Consider the following 23054-nt stretch of genomic DNA (forward strand, 5'->3'; position numbering starts at 1 on the left):
GTCAAAATATGTCAAAAAATGTCATAGTATAGTATTCAAAAGATGGGTCAAATATTGGTCATTCATTTCCTCTAAAATAACAACCTGGTAGAAGAACAAAACTTTTACCTTCAAATATAATTCCAAATTATTTTTCCATCTTTTGACAGTTTGAACTTCATTACCCAGAAACCCTCTGTGTTTTTATTGTGATGGTTTGAAAGGTTTCTGATGATTGTTGTTATTTTCTCCTCAGGACTCAAAGCAGCTCAGAGAGAAGAGACACAGACGTGGAGATTTCCAGAAGGTCAGAGTTCGTCTATTGTTTTTATCACTGAGTCTCTGTCATCATCTGAGCTGCAGTTTGACTCTTTATAACCTGACACCTTTAACAAAGTTAAAACTAATCTGTATCATTAAAAGTAATCCATAAGAGTAGAGGTAGTAATTAGAGTATTTAAGAGACCATTTAAATTGTCTTTTTTCTCAGTGTAGCTACATAAAATAAAAAGTATGAACATTAGTTTGAAAACAGAGACTCAGTTCAATTCAAAAGAAACTTTAATGATTTTGTTTCATTTAACAAATCACAGTAATGATAATGACAGAGGTTTGACCACTAGGAGGCGCTTCTTTTCCACAGACTAACACAACACACAACTGTTTACGATTCAATGATTGTATCATGAACAGTTAAATGTCTGTAAAATGAGCTCACGGCTCCGTCACAGTGGGAATAAAAACAAAGTGTCTCCAGTTGAACTTCAATAGAAACATCAGCAAACTTCAACTGCAAACACTTTGTTTTTATTCCCACTGTGACGGAGCCGTGAGCTCATTTTACAGACGAACACGTTAACGACATTTAACTGTTCATGATACAATCATTGATCATAAACAGTTTTGTGTTGTTAAAGATGTTTGATGGAGACGTGTTAGTGTGAAATAAGCTCACAGCTCCATCACATGTTGGTGGGACAATAAAACAAAGTGTCTCCAGTTGAGTTCAGTGTCTTGTTGTTGTTAGAAGCAGCAGGTCTGTCAGTCTGTCTGTGATCAACAGCTTCATCACTCTGTGGTTTTCTTTCATCAGCTGCTTCCTCCTCCTCCTGCAGAGACACAGAGTGTTAATACTGCTGTTCAATCATCAATCAATAATTGATCATTAATTCTACCACAATTACTAATAAATTGTTATTATTACCAGAATAGCTGCTGTTCAATTACTGTTGGTTATTAAAACCATTACCTACGGTTTAATTCCAGGAAATTGTTGCTTTTAAACCAGAATTGATTGAATTATTTAACACTGTTAATGATTTCATAATCAAATGTTTAAGGTTGTTTGTAAAGAAATAAAACTGTTCCTACCTTCACCTTCAGTGGATCCAGACGTTTCTGTGAATTCACCTGAAAAACACAGACGATTGATTTAAAAACAGAATCTATGACGACTTCTAACAAACAGCTGATCATTAGATGAGAATAGAATCAGTTTTCTACATGAACTGTGTGAATAAACTTTATTAATGAGTCTGTTTGAAGGTTGTTTACTGATTAACTGTTACACAGTTTAATGACTCAGTGTCTGTGGTGGACTGTTGATGCTCAAAGTTACCTGAAGGTCTCCGTGGTGGATCCTGGTCCTGGTCTCTGCACTCTGGATGAAGTGGTGACACCTGGAGGAAATAAAGAAGAAACATAGAAATGAAAATGATCAATACACCGTCACCTGTTTCAAACATCACGTCCACGTTAAACTGAGAGCAACACATTTTAAAAATGAAGGTTCGAAGTTTGTGTCTTTGCCGTCTGTCGATCAACCACTGAAGTGATCATGTGATTTACTGTGAAGAACATCATAAACACTCTGAAGTTACATGCAGGGTTTGAACTTGTGTCAGTATTTCTACACTGTAGTACTGTTACTACTACACCACAGACAGAAACAGAAACATTACAGCAGGAAGTTTTAAAGATTAAAGGTGAAAGGAAACGACACACTCTCCTTCTTCTTAACACATATTTACTTAATGTGTTGTTTTGTCTTAGTTTATAAATAAAGGTAACATTCATTAATTCAGTCTGATTAAGTTTAGTATTAATTTACTCATATTTCCATTACTCAAACTTTATGATCAGCTCTGATGACAGTGACTGAGAGTGAGGAGTTTTTTACATCCTGCATATGACGTGTGTGATTTCATATTTAACTGATTTTAAACTTTATATTCTGGATTTACAAAGATAGAGTTTATAACAGCAGCTTATTTTCTAGTTAAATTAAACTTTTTTTCCTGTGGTTAAAACACATAACTAATACAGTGTGTTTATGCCAAAATATTTAGTGAATAAAAACCAAAACTTTGTCCTGATTTTCTCTGATGTAGAAACAAAGTGAATATACTTTAACTGGTACTGAACAATAACTTTTAACAGTTGAGCATCTGTTGTGTTTATTGTGCTGGATTTGACCTGACTGTGTATTTAAATAAAAACACTCCATGCATTAATAACTGATCAAGTCGTTTTGTTCAGACTGGATAAATGTTTAGGACTCATACCTCTGTGGTGTGTGAGAGCTGGTGTTTCTGTCCAGGCTGCAGCAGCTGGAGAGGGAGACCTGGAAAGGCCTGGAAAAACCTGGAAAACACAAGAACGAGACTTGAAAAACTAATAAACTACAAAAAACAGAGTTTAGATTAATTTTATCATCCACCTATACATACAGCATAGAAACAACAGTGCACAGACAGCAGCAGCATCAGAGAGCAGGCCTCATAAATAAATGACACCCAGTCATTCTGTGTTCAGGGTCTGAATGACATAAGGAATAAAACACTTGTCTATGGAGAATGTGTTTATGTGTTCAGCCTTCCTGAGAACAGTTTTTGTGACGTGTAAATCACCTTCTCTGCAACTTTTACTATCTCACAGCTTGTTTTTCCTCTTTGTGCTCAAGTAGTTGTTCAATGATGAGATACTTTAAACCTGGCTCCTGTGAGACATTTCAACTATGTGTGGAAGATCATCAACTTCCTAATTAAGAACAATCATTCATTCCCAGTTTACCTGTCTGACACCTGTTTAACTTGTTTAATCAAAGTTAAACAGTGAAGGAGAACAGACTTTCTGCTAAAACCTTGACAATAACACTGAGGTGAAAAATTAATCAAAATTAATTCAGAAAAAAAAGGTGAGCACAAGGACACACAATAACGAGCAGAGGCCTGTACTATAAAGTGAGGTTACTGTCTTATCAGGGTAACATCAGGTGTAACTTCCTATTTAACCTGTACTACAAAAGGTGGATAGGTTTTACCTGAGGTCTGCTGCCATGGTCATTTACACTGCGTCTCTAAACTGCTCTGAGCGGTTTATGTATGTGGTTAATTCAGTGTTACTGGTAAAGTATGCAGTGGATGGTAGAGGTATGTAGACAAATAAACAGTGTTTTTTATGCTGTGCATTTTCCATTTTCAATTTAATGACAGACAATAGACAATATAATGCGACGGGCTGTTGTAATTGTAGACTTCATATCAAAACATGCAGCATTAATGATGGAAATATGAATGTGAACCACTTTATAAAATGTTTCCACTGAGGCTGAAATACTGTTAACATGAAGTTCATACTGAACATAACATCATTAACAGGAACAGCTCATTCTCAGACATGTGACCCACGTGTTGACTGTAATCATCACATATTTTATGTGTCCATAAGTCTCATATTACTCACAACCCCACAGAATTAACGTGCGCTCTTCATCTGAGAGATACGGTTTACGCACGCGCACTAACTCCGATCAAGTTAACACCAACTCAATTTACCGACATCTGAACCACCATCGTACCCTTAAACACAGATCGAGCCAGGGTTTGTCAACCCCGAGTTAAATCAGACGAGATTAAACTCCTTTCATAGTACAGGCCTCAGGTAGACACTCACAGTGAAGCAAAACAACCGCAAAGATACAAAACTGCCACAAAGCGACAAAAAGCTGGGACGCAGCGCGATCACAAAGCTCTGACAAACCACCACAAACTGACTTTTAGCGACCAGAGTGACTGACAAAGACACAACATGTCTGCAAGTGACACAAACACTCTGTTACCCAGGCAATAAAAGTGACTGAAAATAGGAGGAAGGTCAAAAGATAAACTAGACGAGAGGGCTAATGCTAAAGCTAACGCTCCACGCTAATCAGTTAGCCGCTAGCTGTTAGCCTTACCTTAGCGTCGCACGTGTGCTCAGCGTCCAGCCTCACTCGTGTTCGACAAAAACAGCTCCAAAGCTCGTTTTAATATCCAGATTTCCTCGGTGATGAAGAGTCTTCGTGTGTTAACAAACTGAGGCGACGAAACGGCGACTCAAACGTTGATTTTACTCCGTATTTTTACTCGTTTTTTCCGTGTTTGTTTGTCCGCCGCTCTGCTCTCCTCCGCTCAGGTCACGTCGAATGACGGCAGACGCTAGCCAACGTCGTCAGACAAGGCGCTGATTGGTCGACCGACTGTGGCCCGCCTAGCTCCGCTCGTGATTGGTTGAATCAGCGGAAGTTGATGGGTGAAGAGCTGAGAGAGAAGCTGAGTGGGAAGGGCTCTAGTGGTCCGATTCGTTGGTCTACCGCCGCAAGGTGAAGCTCTCCAGGTGAGAGGAGTCTGGTTCGAATCCTTCCTGCCGCTGGACAGATTGTATAATCTTAATGAACATTAAACATGAAGATTTGCTGAAGATGAGGATTAATCAGCTGGTTGTTTTGTTTTGTTTTGTTTTTTAATCAGAAAATCAACAAAATTGCAAAACTCTACCACAAAGTGTACAAAAATCTTCCTTTTAATAAACTTTTAATATGATGTTGTTTGTGTTATAATTATTCAGGAGGCAGAATCATTCACATTCTTGAGTCAGTTTTAAAGAACATCTTTAAATTTCAGTTTGAATTTAAAAAAAGATGTTTGTATAAAAATAAAGTGACTGTTAACCCATCTGAAATGGGGGTTTAATCTCTCCAGTGCAGATGAATTGGAGATCAGATAGTGTGAAGTGCAGAGCCACAACTGTCATATTTGCAAATGTATATTTTAGTCACATCTACTAGTCTGATAGTTTTATATCTAAGACTAAATGGTCCAACCAACATCATCCCATAAAATTACAATCTGACATATGTAAACAACATCAACAACTTCTATCGACTATGACAGACTTTGGTGTTCCAGTTTTCTACGAGAGAAATATGAAGAGACGGTTTCAGGAATTATTCAATTTCACAAGCAGCCAAACACAAAAGTGTAATTCCCCAACACAAATACTCTATGTGCCGTCAGTTTGCACCACTAGAGGGAAGCATTAAACCTCCTGTGAGATTTACAGTTTTTACAGACTACAATCAAAGTTGTACATTTTGAAATACAGTTTCAACTACTACAAATATTTTTGATATCTTTAATTACCATCCAGATGAGGAGAAATATTATTATGAATATATAAAGTGTGATTACAGAGAAGTGTGCTTGGAAAACCACTTACCATAGGAACTAACCAGCTGAACAGTGGTTGACTCACAGGAGGTTTAATGCTGCCCCTGGTGGCCCAAAGTGAGGACACATGTTTATATTTGAGGGCCACTTCAGAGGAGCTGATATGGTGATATGTCTTGTTGTATTTCAACAATATTTTCACTCTTAACTCAGTGACGCTCTGTCTGAAAAACAAACAACACAAAGAGTGTGTCTCTGTAGTAAAACTGAGAGAAACTAAAGAGACATTAACAGATAAACAAGATGCAGACAGACAGAGATGTAATAATCTGTTTACCTGAGCTAGCATTAGCACTCATGCTGTGATAGATGCCCTTGCAGACTTCGAGCAGGATCTGGACCTGGACCCACTTCTGCTGGATCTGCTACAGAGTCCTGGAGTCCTGCCAACCCCCCTGTCTCCTTTCTCCTGCAAATGCAGACACAATACAAAAGCAAAAACACACAGACTCTGAAAACAAATTCAACAAAATAAGCGCTGCATATCCTGTTAACACAACTTCTCCAGGCCTCTAGGGGGAGCACTAGAGCAGCCTGAGCTTGTGGGTCTCTTCCTCTCTGTGAAGGGCGGATGATAATAGATGATAAAAGATAACTTACCTCAAGCAGGAAGCTCTCAGGTGTCATCAGTTATATTTGTTCTTCCTGTGAAGAGGTGGTGGAGCAGCTCTGACAGGAAACCAGGACCTGGACCATCAACCATAGAAGCTTTTAGAGATATATAGTTTTTGGTATTGCGCTGTTTAAATATTTGAGGAGTGTGTGTTTTTGTTTATTATTTCCAGCACATTCTTCTACTACATCCATTTCACATTGCAGTTATTATATAGTTAGTTTGTGTCTCTGTAATTATCTGCCTGTGAATTCAAATATTACCAAAACAGTTAATGAATGCACATACGCCGAGCATGTACACATGTAAATAGTTATACAGGGGGCCTCTTATGTAAATGTACACACAGACACACACATATGGAACCGTCTCATCGCTGCATTCTAAATGACCGAGCCAATCAAATTTGCCTAATGAGACATCTGGCATTCTGCCTGCATGTGGATGTCAAGCCCAGAAACAGCTGTGTCTGTGCAGCCTTCACACACACACACACACACACACACTCTTTCTCTCTCTTCTTTCACCCTTTATCAGTGCTGTCAGATCTGGTGTAAAACTGAGGAAGAAAGACAGTGCTACACACTGAATCACACATTTATCAGGCAACAAACAAACAAAAACACACACACACACACACAGCAAAACACAGGGAGGAGTTGTGGTCGAGACTACACTGGTCACTGCACACACACATTTCCTTCACACATGCGATATATTATGCATACATGACTGTGTGTAACGCACTCACCATGGACATAAATTAGATATATGGCAGTGGTGGCGGCAGTAGGAGGGAGGTGGGGGAGTGAGTGTGTGTGTGTGTGTGTGTCTTGGGGGGGGGTGTACAGGGTAGAGAGGAGGAGTGTGGGTGTGTGTTTGTGAAATTGGGGGGGGGGAACACAGATGGCTGTGGCCTGAGGCATTCGAGGTACTGCAGCTAAACATGGAGACTGCAACACACACAAGGAATATTAAGAGTGTGTGGGGGGGTGAGTATATACAGTATACTTTATGTAAGAAGACAGGATTAACACGCAGTACAAATACACAGTGACATTACACAGTAAAATCCGCAATGTTCATTTATATGTTCACTGACTTCAGTAAACATGTCAGTTAAAAGTCAGTGAACGTCTCTCCTATCTATTAAGTGTAAATGTCACACTATGATTACGTCCACATATTACGTTTTCGTTTTAAAACGCATCACTGTTACGTCTACGTCTCCATCTAACGTCTACATGAGTCTGGAGTTTTTGAACCCCTCAAATGAAGTACCTGTGAAAGTGAGCTGTCCATAGACGTCCAACTCTGGGCGCAGAATGGAATGAGTCTGTCAATAACAAACAAACAACAACAACAACTGTATTAGGTTATTTTATCTTATCGACACGATCAGTTAAATTTAATTAGCAACCTCTAAACAAAACAATTGAACAGTAACTTAATGCTACTTTGTAAACTCTCGTGTAATTTAAGTGTCTCCAAAACAACACAGTTATTAATTCATACTAAAGGCACATTAGCGTTACATCTTAGTAACGTAAATCCTCGAAGGACTCCCCGATAGGTAAACATTAGCCACAGGTAACTAGTCACTAATGTTAGCTAGTTTAGCCACACATGCAGTGTGTTTGCTATTTTACTGGAATCTATGGACGTTACAGAGACACCGTGACAACGTTAACGTTACCTCCTGTTAATATTGTCTAGCTTAAAGTTAGCTACTTAGCGTTAATTAGCTTAATGTTGCTCGCACAGTTAAGCTAGTCATCAACTTGGGCCCTTTGTAATTCGGCATTTGAAGATACAGCCAGCTGGACTGTGTGCTGAACAACAGTATAAAGTTGCACTCGAATGGCACTGAAATGCAACAAGTGATTTAATATGTGATTGCGAGAGACTCACATTGGACGGGGACAAGATGGCGCCATGGAATTTTCGGTCGGTTTGAAACGAGGAGGAAGTGGGCGGGGCTTCAATGGGAGCTTTTATACCACCGACTTTGAACTACGAACAGTGAGTATCTTATTCAATCTGTTGTTATCACAACCATAAAAGAAATCTATATTATTATTTAAGACTATTCAGGAATATACCTTAATTTACTCAAGTATATTTGATTCTCACTCTTTCCTGCCATAAAACAGCGCCAGTTATTCAAATACCCCATCAAATACTGCCATCTATTGGCGAAAAAGAGTAACTTTAGGTGACAGCATGGTGAGTGCCCCGTTTAACAGCGACATAAGCATTTTAAATACTAAGAAATAGAAAAGTAATAGTGGGGAGACTAAGGTAATAACACAAACTAATAGTATTAGAATTAAATTTACTCTTAAACATAGCCAGGACCCCCTTAAAAATACATACATAAATATAAATACATACATATATTTGCAAATATTTAAATATACATTTACCACTCAGGCATAGCAGTAAAACAAGAAACTGCAGTTTTTAAAGTTGCGGCTAATCAATGTATGTCTCCTTTACTATCATTCAGGGTTAAATATTATACTTTTTAATCTATTACAATTAACATAATATAACATTCATCTCCAAATATTTCTTATAGTTTTATATTTTTCAATCCAGTACTTTTACCTGCGATGGAGTATTTTCATACTGTGCTATTGCTACTTCTATTTAAGTAAGATATATATTTTAGTCAGGTGATAAATACTATAAAAAAAATACTATAAGGATGAGTATGAGTATACAGAATATTATTAGTATTTAGAGTAGAAATGAGATGAGAAACAGTCAATGTGTGAACTCTCAGGCCAAAACTGTAGAAACTGCAGCACAAAACAACAATTAGCAAAATGATGCTTTAAATGTAAAAAGAACCCCTGTAATGTTTTAAATATATTAAAATCTTTGTTCTAATCATCTTAAGTCAGTTTGGAAAGAAGACAGAGTTTGTCTGCATCTTTCCTCGTCCTCATCCCTATGACGCACATTAACAGTCACTGTCTTCACTGCAGAGTCTTTCAGCGGCCGACAGCTTCCCTCTGTCACGGCTCGTTCACACACCCCACAATAAAACTTTCTCTCTTTCTTTCTCTTTAGGTGCTTTTTTCATTCATTCAGTTCCTCTCCTGCTCTGCTCTGCCGCATTCCTCCCTCCCTCACCCTTCCCTCCCCCTCTCTCTCCCACTTGTCTGAACTCTGACAGGTGTGTAATTGAATGATTAATGACTACTAGAGTAACCCCCACTCCCACACACACACACACAGACACACACTTTATGTTAAAATGGAATAGTACATATTTATGCGCACACATTTTCACATTACACACACATGTATTCATTTTGCTTCAATGGCCCAAATGGTCAAATTCAAACCAGTCTTGAAATGATGGAGACATTATAAGGAATGCAGCAGTACACTCAATATATGTGAAAACGTGAGGGCCAGTGGAGCTCATTTCAAATGACAATCACACCGTTTTCATTTTAAACTTTTACAAAAATCATTTCCTCACAAAAACGTCTCATTCATATAAATATTTTTCTCAAACGTATGTGTCTGATCTATGAAGTTTTGAGGCTAAACAAGCTGCACACCTCCACGTTCTCCTCAAACACTGCAACACAAATACACATAAATACTATTCATGCCCTTTCTCCCGCTCCCATTTGTCAACATAAAGGCAGATTTTATGCGGTGTAATTCCCACCGTCTAATGGAGTCCATGTTGGCGAGCCAATCACAAGCCACGGCTATGACCATGAATTATGTTGTGTTTGTGGAGTGAGGGCTGCCGCACACTGATGTATGAATAAAGAATGTGTTGTTGATTTTTCTGCCTGGTTGTGATGTTGCAGGTTTATACGCTTTGTGATCATTGTTTTCAAATAGCTGGAGCACTGATATTCATGTCCAATATATTTGTTCAGTTCCAATGTTTTAATTTGTTTTTAGCCAAATTTTTCACATTTGTGTTCTTATCTTTAAAAGTATTATTCCTAGCCTTGTCAAATTATGTAAAATGGAGGACTGTGTGACTGAACCACGTAAAGGTTTGTACTGCTGCCTGTTGATTTTTCGTAAGGCAGATACAGTCTCTCATTAATGTCTTATTAATGGATGTGAAGATATTAAGAATAAAACAAGGTGTGGTGGTAGTTTTCAGTCATTTTCATTGTGCTAAAATGTTAAAAGTAGCTTAAAGTTTGGTCATTTAGTGAACAAAGTGCTAGTGAAACAGAAGTTGTTGCACCGAGTTGTGAAAGAGACGATCGAGAGGCTACTAGGAGGAGGAGGAGGAGGAGGAGTGAGGGGGCTCGTCCTGAACCACATGGCCGAGGAGCGAGTGCGTGGACGGACAAAGAGAAATGAAAAGTGGAGGGGTGCTGAGGTCAGGACCTGGGTGCTGGGCACAACAGCCATTTCCTGTTGACCTCTGTCTGAACTCTGGCCCCTGACCCCCCCCCCCCTCCCTCCTCCTGCCCCAGGCAGAATGGGGGGCAGGATGATGGGTAAAGGGATGTGGAGGAAGAGGAGAGGTGAAGGTTATGGATGGGATGTGTACATGTGTTTTGAGTGTTTGCACTTGTTGACATATTATCTTTAATTTAGGTGATAAACAAGCAGGAAAGAAATCCACAAAGGCCACGAGGAGTTCTGAGCTATAAAACATTAAAAAACTTTCCTCTTTCCTCTGTGATAATCCAGCCTGCGTGACAAATGACTGCGGCTGCAGCCGGAGGCCTCCGTCAGAGTTAAACAGATAGTCGGAGGAAGGGACGGACGTGACTTATGACTGGAAAAAAAGGGAGGAAGATTACACTATTTTTCAAGAAAGGGTCCTGTGACAGTTGAGGTGGTTTATTAAAAAGTGTTTGAACATCTTGTGAAGGAGTCGAAATATCCCAGAGTGCTGTGGATTAGTGTAAATCAAGAACACACAAGTGTTTCTGGGCTGTTTTTAAAAATGTGCGCCGCCTGATTTTGACTTTTGTTGTGTTTAGGAAGTCATGAGTTCGATAAAATAAGATTAATAAAGTTGTTGTTGCCTCATGAAAACTATGATGTGTGACCAGAAGTCAGTCAGCTACGTTAAAATGAACTGTACGTAGGCAGGTCTGAAGCTTCCCAATGAGCAGAACATTGTTTGTTGTGTAATTTAGGTGGGATTGAAGATTAGATCCACTTCATGTTGACTTTTCAATTTTTATCATTGAAATATCTTTGGTACAACTTTGGGATTTTTGAACCTGGGCCTTTAATTCAGTATATTTGACCATGTTAAAACCAAAAAAGCCAATTTACACATTCTCAAACCAATGAACAATTAAAAGATAACTCTAGTGTTTTTTAACCTGGGCCAGGGACGAAAATCTCTTTATTTAGGAGTAAGAACCAGAAACATCACTATATATACCAGACTCCATTGACAAAAACAGGAATTTTAGCTCACAGAACACAGGAGTTTCTGGAATACCACTGCCTCTATCTCTTAGTTTGTTTGTGTTTTTGTTGGATACTTTGACTCACAGGATCTGAATGCTTCTTCCACCACTGAAAGTCACACAATAACACAAACAAACGAACAGATGGAGGCAGCTGTATTCCAGCAGCTCCTGTGTTCTGTGACCTAAAATTCCTGTTTTTGTCAATGGAGTCTGGTATTGATACATTGCGATGTTTCAGGTTAAACAAACTCCCAAATTTCCAGAACCATAACTTTTACTGGCTCTGGAAAAACAACCTTACAAACACAAGGACACAGATGACCACAACAAGTCTTAGAAAAAAACATTTTAATACTTTAACGATATTTCCCATCATCATTCAGAAATGTTTCCGAGCAGAGCGGAGAGGGAGCTGAATGTTTGAAGAGTCCTTTGGCTGCAGCTCCTCTCACACGCCGCCATGACAGACAAACATGTACTAGAAATGCTTACAGAAGTTTGTGTGTGTGTGTGTGTAAATGGCTTTCAGTGTAGTGCTGTGTGTGTGTGTGTGCTGTGTATTTGTAGGAAAGATCCTAAGGTTAACGGACACCTGTTGGCGTCTTAAGGAGGTCAGTGGTACGAGAGCGAGGCAGAACTGGAAGTCATTCATAGTGTTTTAGCTTCATGCTGAGGAAGAGCACTAAACGTTTCAACAAGCTCGTGTGAAGCTGCATCCGCCACATAAATAGAAAAATAGAATAAGAAACAACTCAAATCAGCTTTAAATAAAGTGTGTGTGAAGGAAGACAGGGAGCAGTGAGGAAGAAGAAGGCGTGCTCACAGGATCGAGTCCCGCCTGGCGTCCGTCCATCTGTCCGTCCGTGTGCTGCTGAGGATAAATATTCATCCGTCTGTCTTTCTGGTCCAATCAGGCGTCTTCCTGTGGTTTCAGCAGGCATGATGGGAAGTGTAGTTTTAAAGCATGTGTCTCACCCACAGGACACAGTGGAAACATTTGGAGAGGAGGAAGCACTTCTACTCTGAGAGAGGTATGGCTTAAACCTGTGGGTCTAGACTGTGTGTGTGTGTGTGTGTGTGCGTGTGTGTTAGCGAGTGGAACAGCTACATTGAGGTCAGTGTCTTTCAGTGGGGAATGTAAACTTTCGGAGCAGTGTGTCTTTTTTTTCTTTAAATAGTGTACTGTGTGCGTCATCACACACACACACAACCACACACACACACACACACACACATACACACACACACATTCATACAGTAATTTTCCTTCACACACACCCACGTGCGCTAGTGTGCGTGTATGTCCAGTCCCTGCGCGAGGAGCGGCTCTGCGGGGTGTGCGTGCGGCGGCGGGTGGAGCAGCATGGCGGCGGCGGCGGCGGCGTGGGGGTGAGGGCCCGGGTACGGATGGAGGGAGGGGCCCGGGTGGGGAGGGTAGGCCGGCTGGGACAGGAGAGCGCTGGGGTAGTCGCCCTGCAGAGAAGACATCCCCTGGAGACCTGGAGGAAACAGGAGGAGCAGGTTTTTAATGGACGACGGATTCTGCTCCAATGACACAAAGGAACGGCGAAGAGAAACAGTCGACGCCATTTTAAATAATCGATCCACAGTATCTGAAGTCAAGTGTGTACGTTCGACTGAGAGGAGCGTTTCTACTTTATTTTACTTTAATTATGATGCATTCCATTCACATCGGAAGTCAGGACTGGGAGTGATGTCACCTCCGAGTTGAGACGTTGGAAAAACATGGACACTCGCAGGAAAGCCTTTGTTGTTGTTGTTCTTCTCTCAAAGTATCAAAACTAATAAAAACCTCGGAGGACGAAAAAAAGCACAAAGATATCTTTGTTTTTCGCATATTTTGTTGCGTAAATGTTTTGATTACGATTGATTTGTCTTTCCGTTACCGAAACACAAAACTGACTTAAGGTGAAGTTAGCAGTTAGCAGAGTGTTCACTTCTATTGATGCGAGTAGCAGCCATCTTGAATTCTTTTTTTGACGTTGGGCGTTCCAGTTGAAACTCAGAAATTCCGACTTCAGAGTACAGCTGGAACGAACCATTAAATCATGTTTTGACCCCTAAAGATTCCCCATGTTTTCCATAATTCCCTGTAATATGTGGAGTGCACCCCCTAGTGTTCAATGCCAGTAATGCATGTCTTTATAGATGAATGGAAACGTCAACGCAGCCACGGGAGAGAAGCTAATTTTTCCTCGTCCAGAGGTCGTCCAATGGCTGCCAGGTGTGTCGCCATTTTTAAAGAATATTTTGTTAAAAGACGTATGAACCACAGCTAACATGCTACCAATGTTAGCTAAATATACCATTGAAAAGTTAGCTAATTTCTTTTTATGCTTTTTAACGTACAAGAGGCAAATTCTACACCGAAAAAAGGAGTTTTGCAATCACATCAGAAATCACGGGCGTTCCCATAGGAACGAATAGACTTCCATGTTTGAATCGTACACGTTAACAGAGCTACGTGGAAATGTGGTGCTAGTACAACGATTTGGAGCTAAAACTCGACTCAGAAATGTATACACGTACAACGCAACGCAAAAGTGTGAATATACAGCAAGTGAAGCTCCATCATGGCTGGTTGTGAAAATATTTTTAGGATGGTGGGACAGTTTAAGGTCCTGCTAGCGGAGGCAGGAAAGCCCAGAAAAATCGTTCGGAAAAAAAAAATTTACATCGCGTTTTCACTGCGTAATATTTGCATTTTATATGAGTCAGTTCAAAAATTCAATTGACTTGCAAATTAACCACACGTTTGGATTTACTGATAATTACTAAATATTGATTATAACTGGATTATATTCTGCATGTTTTGTTCCCTACAGGCTACCGTACCTGCCGTCCGAAGACCGAGGTGGGCCTGTCCGTCAAGGCCGTAGCCTCCGAGAGCTGCTCCCTCTGGGCTGTAGGGACCACCCTGACCTGTGAGACAACACAGAGTCAGACACAAATACACAACAAACACACACACACACACACACACACACACACCGAGCAGCTGACTGACTTATAAACACTGACCTGAGCGATTTGACTGGTCAATCATCGGCTGAACTATTCTCCTCCTGGCGTTGATGAACCTTTACAGAGGAGAGAGAGGGTGAGTTAAGAGAGAGAGGGTGAGTTTGGGGGGGGGGACTTTGGGGGGGGGTGGACGACGTCCCCCGTTAATGGAGAAAAAGCCGACTGGGAGAACCACTAACCTTTTCGCTTTTACAACCACTTAACCCTTTCAGAGAGCAGAGTAAATCAACGTTAGGGCAGAGCAGGTATCGATCGGCTCCTGTGATAATTGATTGATCTGCATTGATTGGGTCACTGTGTGTGTGTGTGTCAAATAAAAACACACAACCTATCAGATTACAAAATACACTGTTAGCGTGTGATGCTAACACTCCATGTCTTTAAGCTTCAGTGTGTAGTGTGTGTAGATTTATGTCTGAGGAGTGTATGGGGAATTTGGGAGCTGTAAATCATCTGATTATTGGATATTGATTTGCTATTCTGTTTTATGGACATGGAGCGAGTAGATTTTATTGCTCTGCGGCTTCAGAAAAAATGCTGAGTCGGACGTTTCTTCGCTCCTGTGTAATGAAGTCAGATCACAGTCTTCTCTTGTAAAAGTGCGACGTTTCATTTAATTAACATTTATTCACACAAAACAAAAAGTGACCTCAGCGAGCTGTAAAACACAGATGCTGCTCAGCTCTGTTATTGACACGGCGGCGGCCATGTTGTCAAACTGAAAGTTGACGCTGTCCATTTAAAGAAGACAGTTTAACTGATTATTGATACGCCGCAGGGCTTCAGAATTAGCGTACTGATTTCATGTGCACTGACCAGTTGTTGACCTGTAGGATGGTCAGACCCGTGTCCTGCGACAGCTGCTTCTTCTGCTCCTCGGACGGGTACGGGTGCTGGGAGAGGACACACAGAGCGACGGGTTAAAGAAAGCTCACGTTTTCACCCTCTGTTGGAGTAAAGCAACATCTGACCTGCCTCATTTAAGAGCTAATTACCAATCTAACCACCTCAGCAACATTCCACTCCATTTCTATCACTTCCACTATTATTCACATAATCACTTAATCCCCCTGATTTTTCATTTTAATTTAATTGACCTCCATTATACACTCGCTTCCCCTCTCTGTCTATTCTTGTCTCGTGTTAAATCCTCTCTCTCTGTAATTATTCTTTGCTTTATTACAGCTCTGCAGGACGGTTTTAATTACGCTCAAAGTTCACTGTTTCCACGTGAAGCTCTCTCTGTCTCTGTCTTACCGACAGGTGCTGGAAGAGCCACGCTCTCATGATGTTTGTGGCCACTTTAGGGAAGATCCCTCTCTTCTTGTTGTTCCTCCTGTCTCGGTCGGACTCGTCCTCCTCTCCTGTGCTGGGCGAAGCCACTCCTCCATCCAGACCGTCGCCTGCAGGGAGACCAAGGAAACACTGGAGCTTAAAGGCTGCGTCTGTGAATCTACCAGCATCAGTCACAAAAATCTTGAAGATGGAGAGGATTCCTACAGAGACAGAGCTTTTTATTAAAGAGGAAGATCCTCTTTGTTTAATCAGAAACAGACGTTTTATTACTGCCAGACTCCACTGACAAAAACAGTAATTTTACTGCACAGGAACACAGGAGCTGCTGGAATACAACTGCCTCCATCTGTTTGTTTGTGTGGTAATTTTACTTATGTAAAGGATCTGAACTTCTTCCACCACTGAAAGTCACACAATAACACAAACAGTGGCAGCAGTATTCCATCAGCTCCTGTTTTCCTGCTTGGTAAAATTACTGTTTTTGTCAATGGAGTCTGGTACTAATAAAACGTCTGTTTCCAGCTAAACAAAAACTAACTCTATTATTTTTGAACCTGGGCCTTATGTTCTCTTGTGTGGGTCTAAATGTTTAATAATGGAAACACAAACATCACTACATATCAATACCAGATTCCATTGACAAAAACACTAATTTACAGAGCAGAACACAGGCATACCACTACCTCGATTTATTAATTTGTTTGTGTTATTGTGTGGTAATTTTACTTATGTAAAGGATCTGAACTTCTTCCACCACTGAAAGTCACACAATAACACAAACAAACTAACAGATGGAGGCAGTGGTATTTGTCAATGGAGTCTGGTATTGATATATAGTGATGTTTCTGGCTAAAGAAAAAGGATCTTCCTCTTTAATAAAAAGGTTTATCCCTGTAAAGATTTGTATCCCTACCAATCATTTACAGTGGTGTATGTATAATAAGCTGTGTGAGTGTTGCTGCAGATGTGGCAGCTGTGTGCGTGCACACCCTTGTTTTCCCTGCATGCATCTGTGCAGTGTGTGTGTGTGTGTGTGTACCTGTGTCGCTACAGTTGTCTGCTGTGCTGTGTGAAGGCAGGCCGCAGGTGCCTGGAGTTCCCAGAGGAGTAGAGGCACATTCATCCGGCTCCCGAAGCCACGATGCATTCTGCAGGCGAGAGAGGAGGAGGAGGAGGAGGAGGAGGAGGAGGAGGAGGAGGTGGAGGAGGAGGAGGTGGTGGAGGTGGTGGTGAATTCCCAGTCATTATTCAGCTGGACAGGTGAACGGCGGCTGCTTAACTCACCTGCTCTGACAGACTGGTGCAGGATCCGGTGAAGTCCTCCATGTCAGACTTGGAGCCGCCCTCCCGCTCGTCCAGGACCAGGTCTGTGGGCATCTTGCCCTTCAGACAGGTGATGTAGCGGTGGCAGAAGTTGTCACACAGGTCGTGCACCTGAGGAGACACAGATGGAAACTGTTAACCCCACAGTTAGGTTCTCGTTTCGATGGTTGCTCTGTGTAACCTGTGGACCTGGACGGTAACAAACGTCAGGTCTTCTGGGTAAAACTGTAGCTTAATTAAAGTAGAGCGAAGGGAAATTAGAACTACAGAGACCATCATCCTTTGCACTGCACTCGCTCTCTCTTCAAATCTACATTAAAGATGGCGGACGTTGGTGTTGGAGGTGAGGGAGAACGAGGAAACATTTGTTTCCCCGAGTCACGAAATGAGAGACTGAGGTTAGCTACACATCAGGGAATACGACTGACTGATTTTGCTCTTTAAAAATAAAAATAATACCTTGTTAATTGTTCAATAAACAGATTTTCTCAAGTCTTTACTTGGCTTTTTAAAAAAATATCGCAATAAATATCATAAAAGACTTCAGAAGAAGTCATTAAAAATCAGCCTTTATCTCTGATTTCCAGTTGAAAACTTTGAAAATATCAAGAATTTTAAACGGAGTTTGGTGTGTTTGTTACACCTCCTGCTCCAGAAGCAGAAGGGGATCATGGGTAATATACACTGTTTTGTGAGTGGGCTGCAGGGGGCGCTGCTGCTCAGCAAAGTTACAGTTTGTTGCTTTAACCAGATTTCTAAATTAAAACGCAAAGATTCCCTTTAACTTCCTCAAATGTTCAGTTATAATCAATCACATCTGATTAATGAACTTTTCCCAAACGAAACACGTGAATTAAAATGTAAAAAAACGCACTGAGCTTCCACCAACCTTCTCTAACTCCAGTAAATGGAAGCGGAGAACCTGTATGGCCTGGATCATCTGTGTGGGAGAGAACACAGATTAATGATCAATCATCAATAGCTTCGTATTTTAGCGCGACGTCTGCGTTAGCTTCATACCAAGTTGTCCAGCTCAGGATTGGACGAGAAGATGGGTTTCTCCGATCGAATCTGCAAACACAAACCCAACTGATTATCACACATTTGAAAACGACAGGATTGGTTATTTTTCGCATGTATCTGCTCTGTGATTGGCCGGTCTCCACTCGCCTGCTTAGCGAAGGCGGCGATGTCGTCGTTGAAGGACTCGGAGGAGCAGACGTCGCTGTGGCTGGTCATGCCGGGGAGGTGGGAGGAGGCCGACAGGGAGGCGGAGTCTCGGGGGGAGCAGGTGGCCAGCTCGCACTTCTCAAACACTAAGGCCAGCAGTGGAAACAGCGGGTGACTGCGCACACACACACACACACACACACACACACACACACACACAGTTAACATACTACACTGTACATAAACACAGTGACAGTTGACTCACTGTGCACATGATGTATTTACAGAAGGAAACTTTACACCAGAGGGCCGTAAACGCCTCACATGTATTTTCATATTGTGCACAAACACACTGAACGTTAATCTGCTGAGAGTCTCTGGTTTCAGACTCCGCTCACCCGTAGATCTGGTCTTTGTGGTGTTTCAGGGAGTCCGGGATGGTGGGTCCGTACTGCGGGGGAGGAAGCGGCCTGACGTCGTCCCCGTACCCCCCCACCGACATGCCCTCCGACCCTGAGTAGTGCACCAGCTCTTCATACTGAAACACACACACAAAACATAAAAACCAAAAAATCTGGTGATTTCATTACATGAGGGAGCGACGCTCAGTGAAGAGGATCTGATGTGGTTTTACTGTGATACTATCATTCACTGCTGCGTCATGTGTGTGTATAATAGGTGAGCTTCAGCTGCAGCTGGCATTATTATTATTATTATTACTGTGATCTATAAAATGACAGAAAACAATAAAAAACAATCACGTTCACCTAAAGCCAAAATTTATATGTTAAATCTGTTTTGTCTGAGTAACAGTCCAGAACCAAGAGAATTCAGTTTACTATCAAGATATTCACAAAAGGAAAAGCTAAGACCTGTGTGTTTGGGCTGCAGCTGGCATTAATGTTATTATTCTGATCTATAAAATGACAGAAAATAATTAAAAACATCAATCACGTTCACCCAAAGCCAAAATGTACATGTTGACTCTGCTTGTTTTGTCTGAGGAAAAGTCCAGAACCAAGAGAAAGAAAGACAGAAAAGCTAGAACCTGTGATTCTGTGTCATTCTTGATTTTCTGGATGCAGTAAATGATGAATGATGTGTACATGCAGGTGTTTTTGTCGATGTTAGAGACAGTAGAGTAATCATTCAACTGAAATAAAGCAGAAACTGTCTGATAATATACTGTGGTTATAGTAAACTACTCCCCAGGTGTGTGTGTGCAGATTTCTTCGCTGAGAAAAGCCTCTGTGATTTCGGTGTTTTCGCCTCAGCTCTCAGGATTAATAACCTCGAAAACGCGTCGCAGTCGAGCTGAAGAAAGCTGCTGTTTTACTGTCTGATGCTTAGAGGAGGAGGAGGAGGAGGAGGAGGAGGAGGAGATGGATCCTCGGAGACGCTGTAGTCGCTAATATCATCTCCTCCCTCCCTAAACTGGAGACGAGACAGGAGCCATGCTGCGACAGCAACACACACTCCTCACACACACATGCAGATACAGCAGCATCATGAATATACATGTCCTCCTCCTCCTCCTCCTCCTCCTCCTCCTCCTCCTCCGTGTTATGGAGCTAATTTGTGCTTCGCTGCAGCTTCTGTCTCAGGTCAGCAGATCTGCTTCTGTTTCTGTTGGATGGAGCAGACAGGACAGCACCTGCTGGACTCCTCTCACTCTGTTATTTTAACCACGCTGTAAAAAAGTTCTGATGTCCTCACACTAACAGACTCTGAATTACACTTGTTAATGTTCCTGACACAGTTTCCTCCAGATAAAGATGATTTTTGTTGTAAAACTCAACATAGATCCAGTCTTTCCCTTTGGGAGTTTAATAAAAGACAGATTCAATTAATCCCCCTCTGCAGGCGACCTCCTGGAGGTCTCTGGACCCGCACTTTGGGAACCGCTGTCCTGACTGGCTTATCAAATTATTGTATGTCAGAGTCCCATATGGCCCAGCCAGGATCACAGAAAGCACCTGCTCTGAGGCCCTGGCCCGGACACCTCCTAGTTTTTATGGAGGCCTGGCTATTAACACAATCACCGCTATCGGATTGCGCGTCTCTCTTTACGCACGGCTCCTATCGGGTTTCCTGTGCGTCCTGCGGATCAAAGCGCGCAAAGTCGAGATGACAAATTCCGCGAATTTTCCCTTTTTCTGGGAGAGTGAGAGTCACGGAGGAACCAGGACAACAACCTCAGAACCACTTTTTTAATTGTGTTGTTTCAACCGAAGCGGTAAAGTTTTCACAGGCCTGACAGGCGCGAAGGGTTTAACTCCTCAGGTCCAAAAACAAAACATCCACCGAAGGAGGAACATGGTTTAACTCTGCAGGACAGAGTTTGAGCTTTAAGGTTAAAATGTCTAAAATAAACAGTAAAACACAAGCTTTGTGTCAAAGATCTGACGCTGGAAAAACAAGAAATAAACCTCCAGTTTTAATTAAGAACAACGACTCTTTTTAACTCTGTAAACATCTAAATTAGAAAATAATATAAAGCTTATTATCTTGTTAAATGTTAAACTTAACAGTTCTGCAAAAAACAAACAAAACTCATTTGAATTCTCTCGTTTTCTCAGCGCGTCAGTTCAGAAAAAAGGCGAATTTAATCTGTTAAAATGTTCATTAAACACTTTGATGAATTTTCTTTCAGTGTTTCTGTATTTTAATAAACAAAACAATCACATTAAAGACGCACAGGGTCTTTAGAGAAACTGGAATCTTTAAAAAGTTGATTAAAGTTTTAAATGTGTTCATCTACAGGCGGATTCTTTAAAAATATAAATGAAACCAGGAACTGTGGCAGATTTAAACTGGAGTTTTGTCTGATAAACAGCAGAAATTTTTCTTTTAAAATCGCAAAATTCACGGTTCACGTGTGTTTTAAACAAACACATTAAACCAAACTCCGTTTAATTTTCGCCTGGTTTTGCAGGAAGGCTCCTCCTCAGTAAAAGCCTGTTATTTCTGCTGCAGTTTCATGTTGAATATCTTGATTTAAATTCTGTTTTTTCTTCTTCGGTCGTTGTGACCGCTTCTCCTCTCAGGACTCGGTCTGTCTGCAGCCCGCCAGCCTCTCTCTCCTCCACCACCTCCTCCACCTCCACCACCATGCCTCTGAATCACTGTAGCAAAAAACTGACCTACTTACCGAGTTGAAGAGCTGCATCTCCTCTGCCTCTTAATGACCCACACTGCTCTCCCTCTCTAACCTTTATGCGCCATTATAACGCCTCACTGACATTACACGACTGTAAACCCTCATTATTTAAAGCAGAGGGTGGAATATCAGAGCCGGGTTCCTGGTGTCTCTGCGCTGCATTATGGATCAGAGGTTACGGCTGGTTCAGAGGGGGAGGACGGGGTAAAAGTTTTCGCAGCATCATGAAGACGCTTCAACAGAAATATGTGCTGGTGCGTGTGGAGCGGTTGTGGATCGGGTTTAAAGGAGGAGCTGGTGCTCTCAGCTGGCACGCTTTCCTCCTGTTTAGCCCTAAAACACTCAACCCGTGCCAGACCAGCTCAGTCCACTAGTCTGCTTCCCACCGGGCCTGTCTGTTTTTGACCGTGTGCGGCTGCTAAAACCAAAGAGGATCTCCCACCATATGAGGCTGTTTAATGACCTCCTCCTCCTCCTCCTCCTCCTCCTTCTCCTCGGTGTTTTCTGAAGGAACAGGAGCTGCTCTCAAACAATCACATCTTTAAAGAGAGAGAAAAACAGCACCTACCCTCTTCTCCATGCGCCTCGACAGCCAGTCCTACACCGGAGATGATGATGCGCGGCTCGGCTCTGCTCGCTGCCTCCGTCCCTGCGAAGAATAATAATAAAAAAAACAGAAAGTGAATGTTATTATTTATTTATTTACTCCGCCGCGTTAGGAATTAAGTTGTAAACACATTTAACATCAAGTGCAAACGACCTCGTCTTTAAAACAGACACACTCCCAGACCTGTTTCTATCTGTTTACTCCCGAGCCCGTCGCCTTTTATATTACAACATAACGACGGGACTGGAGGGTTTTATGGACGTCTGATACCCTGATGCCCCATTCCCCGCGTGAGCCTAATGGGTTATAATAACGGCGGGAGGTAATAAACGCTCTAATAGAGCGTAAACGCTATTTCCTGCTGATGTGGAGTCACACACGGCTCCGGTAGACGGTGTTAAAATGTCCCACCGAGATGTAAATATCCAGTTCTGTCCTGGTCCTGGTCCTGGTCTTGGGAGAGGAAGGTGGGTGAGGGTGGGGAGGTGGTGGAGGAGGAGGAGGGCCGGGTCCGGTGTATAGTCCAGAAAAAACCCGTGGAGAGAAAAGGGGGGTTCCTCCTGGTCCTGCAGCGCCTCTCCTCTGGCTCCGGGGGGCTCGCGGAGACCTCGCGGATGATGATGATGATGATGATGATGATGATGCTCGGTGCTCGCGTGGAAGACAACAAGACACAGAAAGAAAAAGCCTCCCTTCCGGTTTCTCTCGCGCTCTCTCGCTTGGCTGTCCGCGCGGCGACCAGGCTGGAAAATGTCACGGCTGGAGAGCGAGCGATGGTGTTTTCAGACCCCGAGAGAGGAGCGAAGAAGAAGAAGAGGAGGAGGAGAGGAGGAGGAGGAGGAGGAGGAGTGGTGATGGTGGCGGTGTGTGGGGAGGTTCCGCA

At 42.0% G+C, this 23054-nt stretch overlaps 1 protein-coding gene and 2 long non-coding RNA genes across 3 annotated transcripts; all 3 read right to left on the reverse strand.

Annotated features, from left to right (window-relative positions):
• Positions 1-775: 775 nt before the first annotated feature.
• LOC108892209 (uncharacterized) lies at positions 776-6027 on the reverse strand. The gene is made up of 6 exons (XR_001962432.2): positions 5806-6027; positions 4217-4668; positions 2544-2622; positions 1598-1658; positions 1351-1389; positions 776-1088 (listed from the first exon to the last, which is right to left on the reverse strand). It is a non-coding gene; the product is annotated as an uncharacterized LOC108892209 (long non-coding RNA).
• A 100-nt stretch (positions 6028-6127) lies between these two features.
• On the reverse strand, positions 6128-8100 carry LOC127139719 (uncharacterized). Its single transcript, XR_007810078.1, has 3 exons — positions 8053-8100; positions 7423-7477; positions 6128-6215 (listed from the first exon to the last, which is right to left on the reverse strand). It is a non-coding gene; the product is annotated as an uncharacterized LOC127139719 (long non-coding RNA).
• A 3803-nt stretch (positions 8101-11903) lies between these two features.
• Positions 11904-22718, reverse strand: LOC108892210 (homeobox protein meis3). Its single transcript, XM_051067906.1, has 13 exons — positions 22583-22718; positions 22133-22213; positions 18803-18942; positions 18405-18579; positions 18255-18305; positions 18124-18174; positions 17196-17345; positions 16951-17059; positions 15873-16018; positions 15432-15508; positions 14613-14671; positions 14427-14513; positions 11904-13069 (listed from the first exon to the last, which is right to left on the reverse strand). The coding sequence occupies exons 2-13, from the start codon at positions 22142-22144 to the stop codon at positions 12858-12860; spliced, it is 1269 nt and encodes a 422-aa protein (XP_050923863.1). The 5' UTR covers positions 22145-22213; positions 22583-22718; the 3' UTR covers positions 11904-12857.
• Between the last annotated feature and the right edge of the window lie 336 nt (positions 22719-23054).

The sequence above is a fragment of the Lates calcarifer genome, unplaced genomic scaffold, assembly GCF_001640805.2.
Source record: "Lates calcarifer isolate ASB-BC8 unplaced genomic scaffold, TLL_Latcal_v3 _unitig_2116_quiver_1412, whole genome shotgun sequence".
NCBI lineage: Eukaryota > Metazoa > Chordata > Actinopteri > Centropomidae > Lates > Lates calcarifer.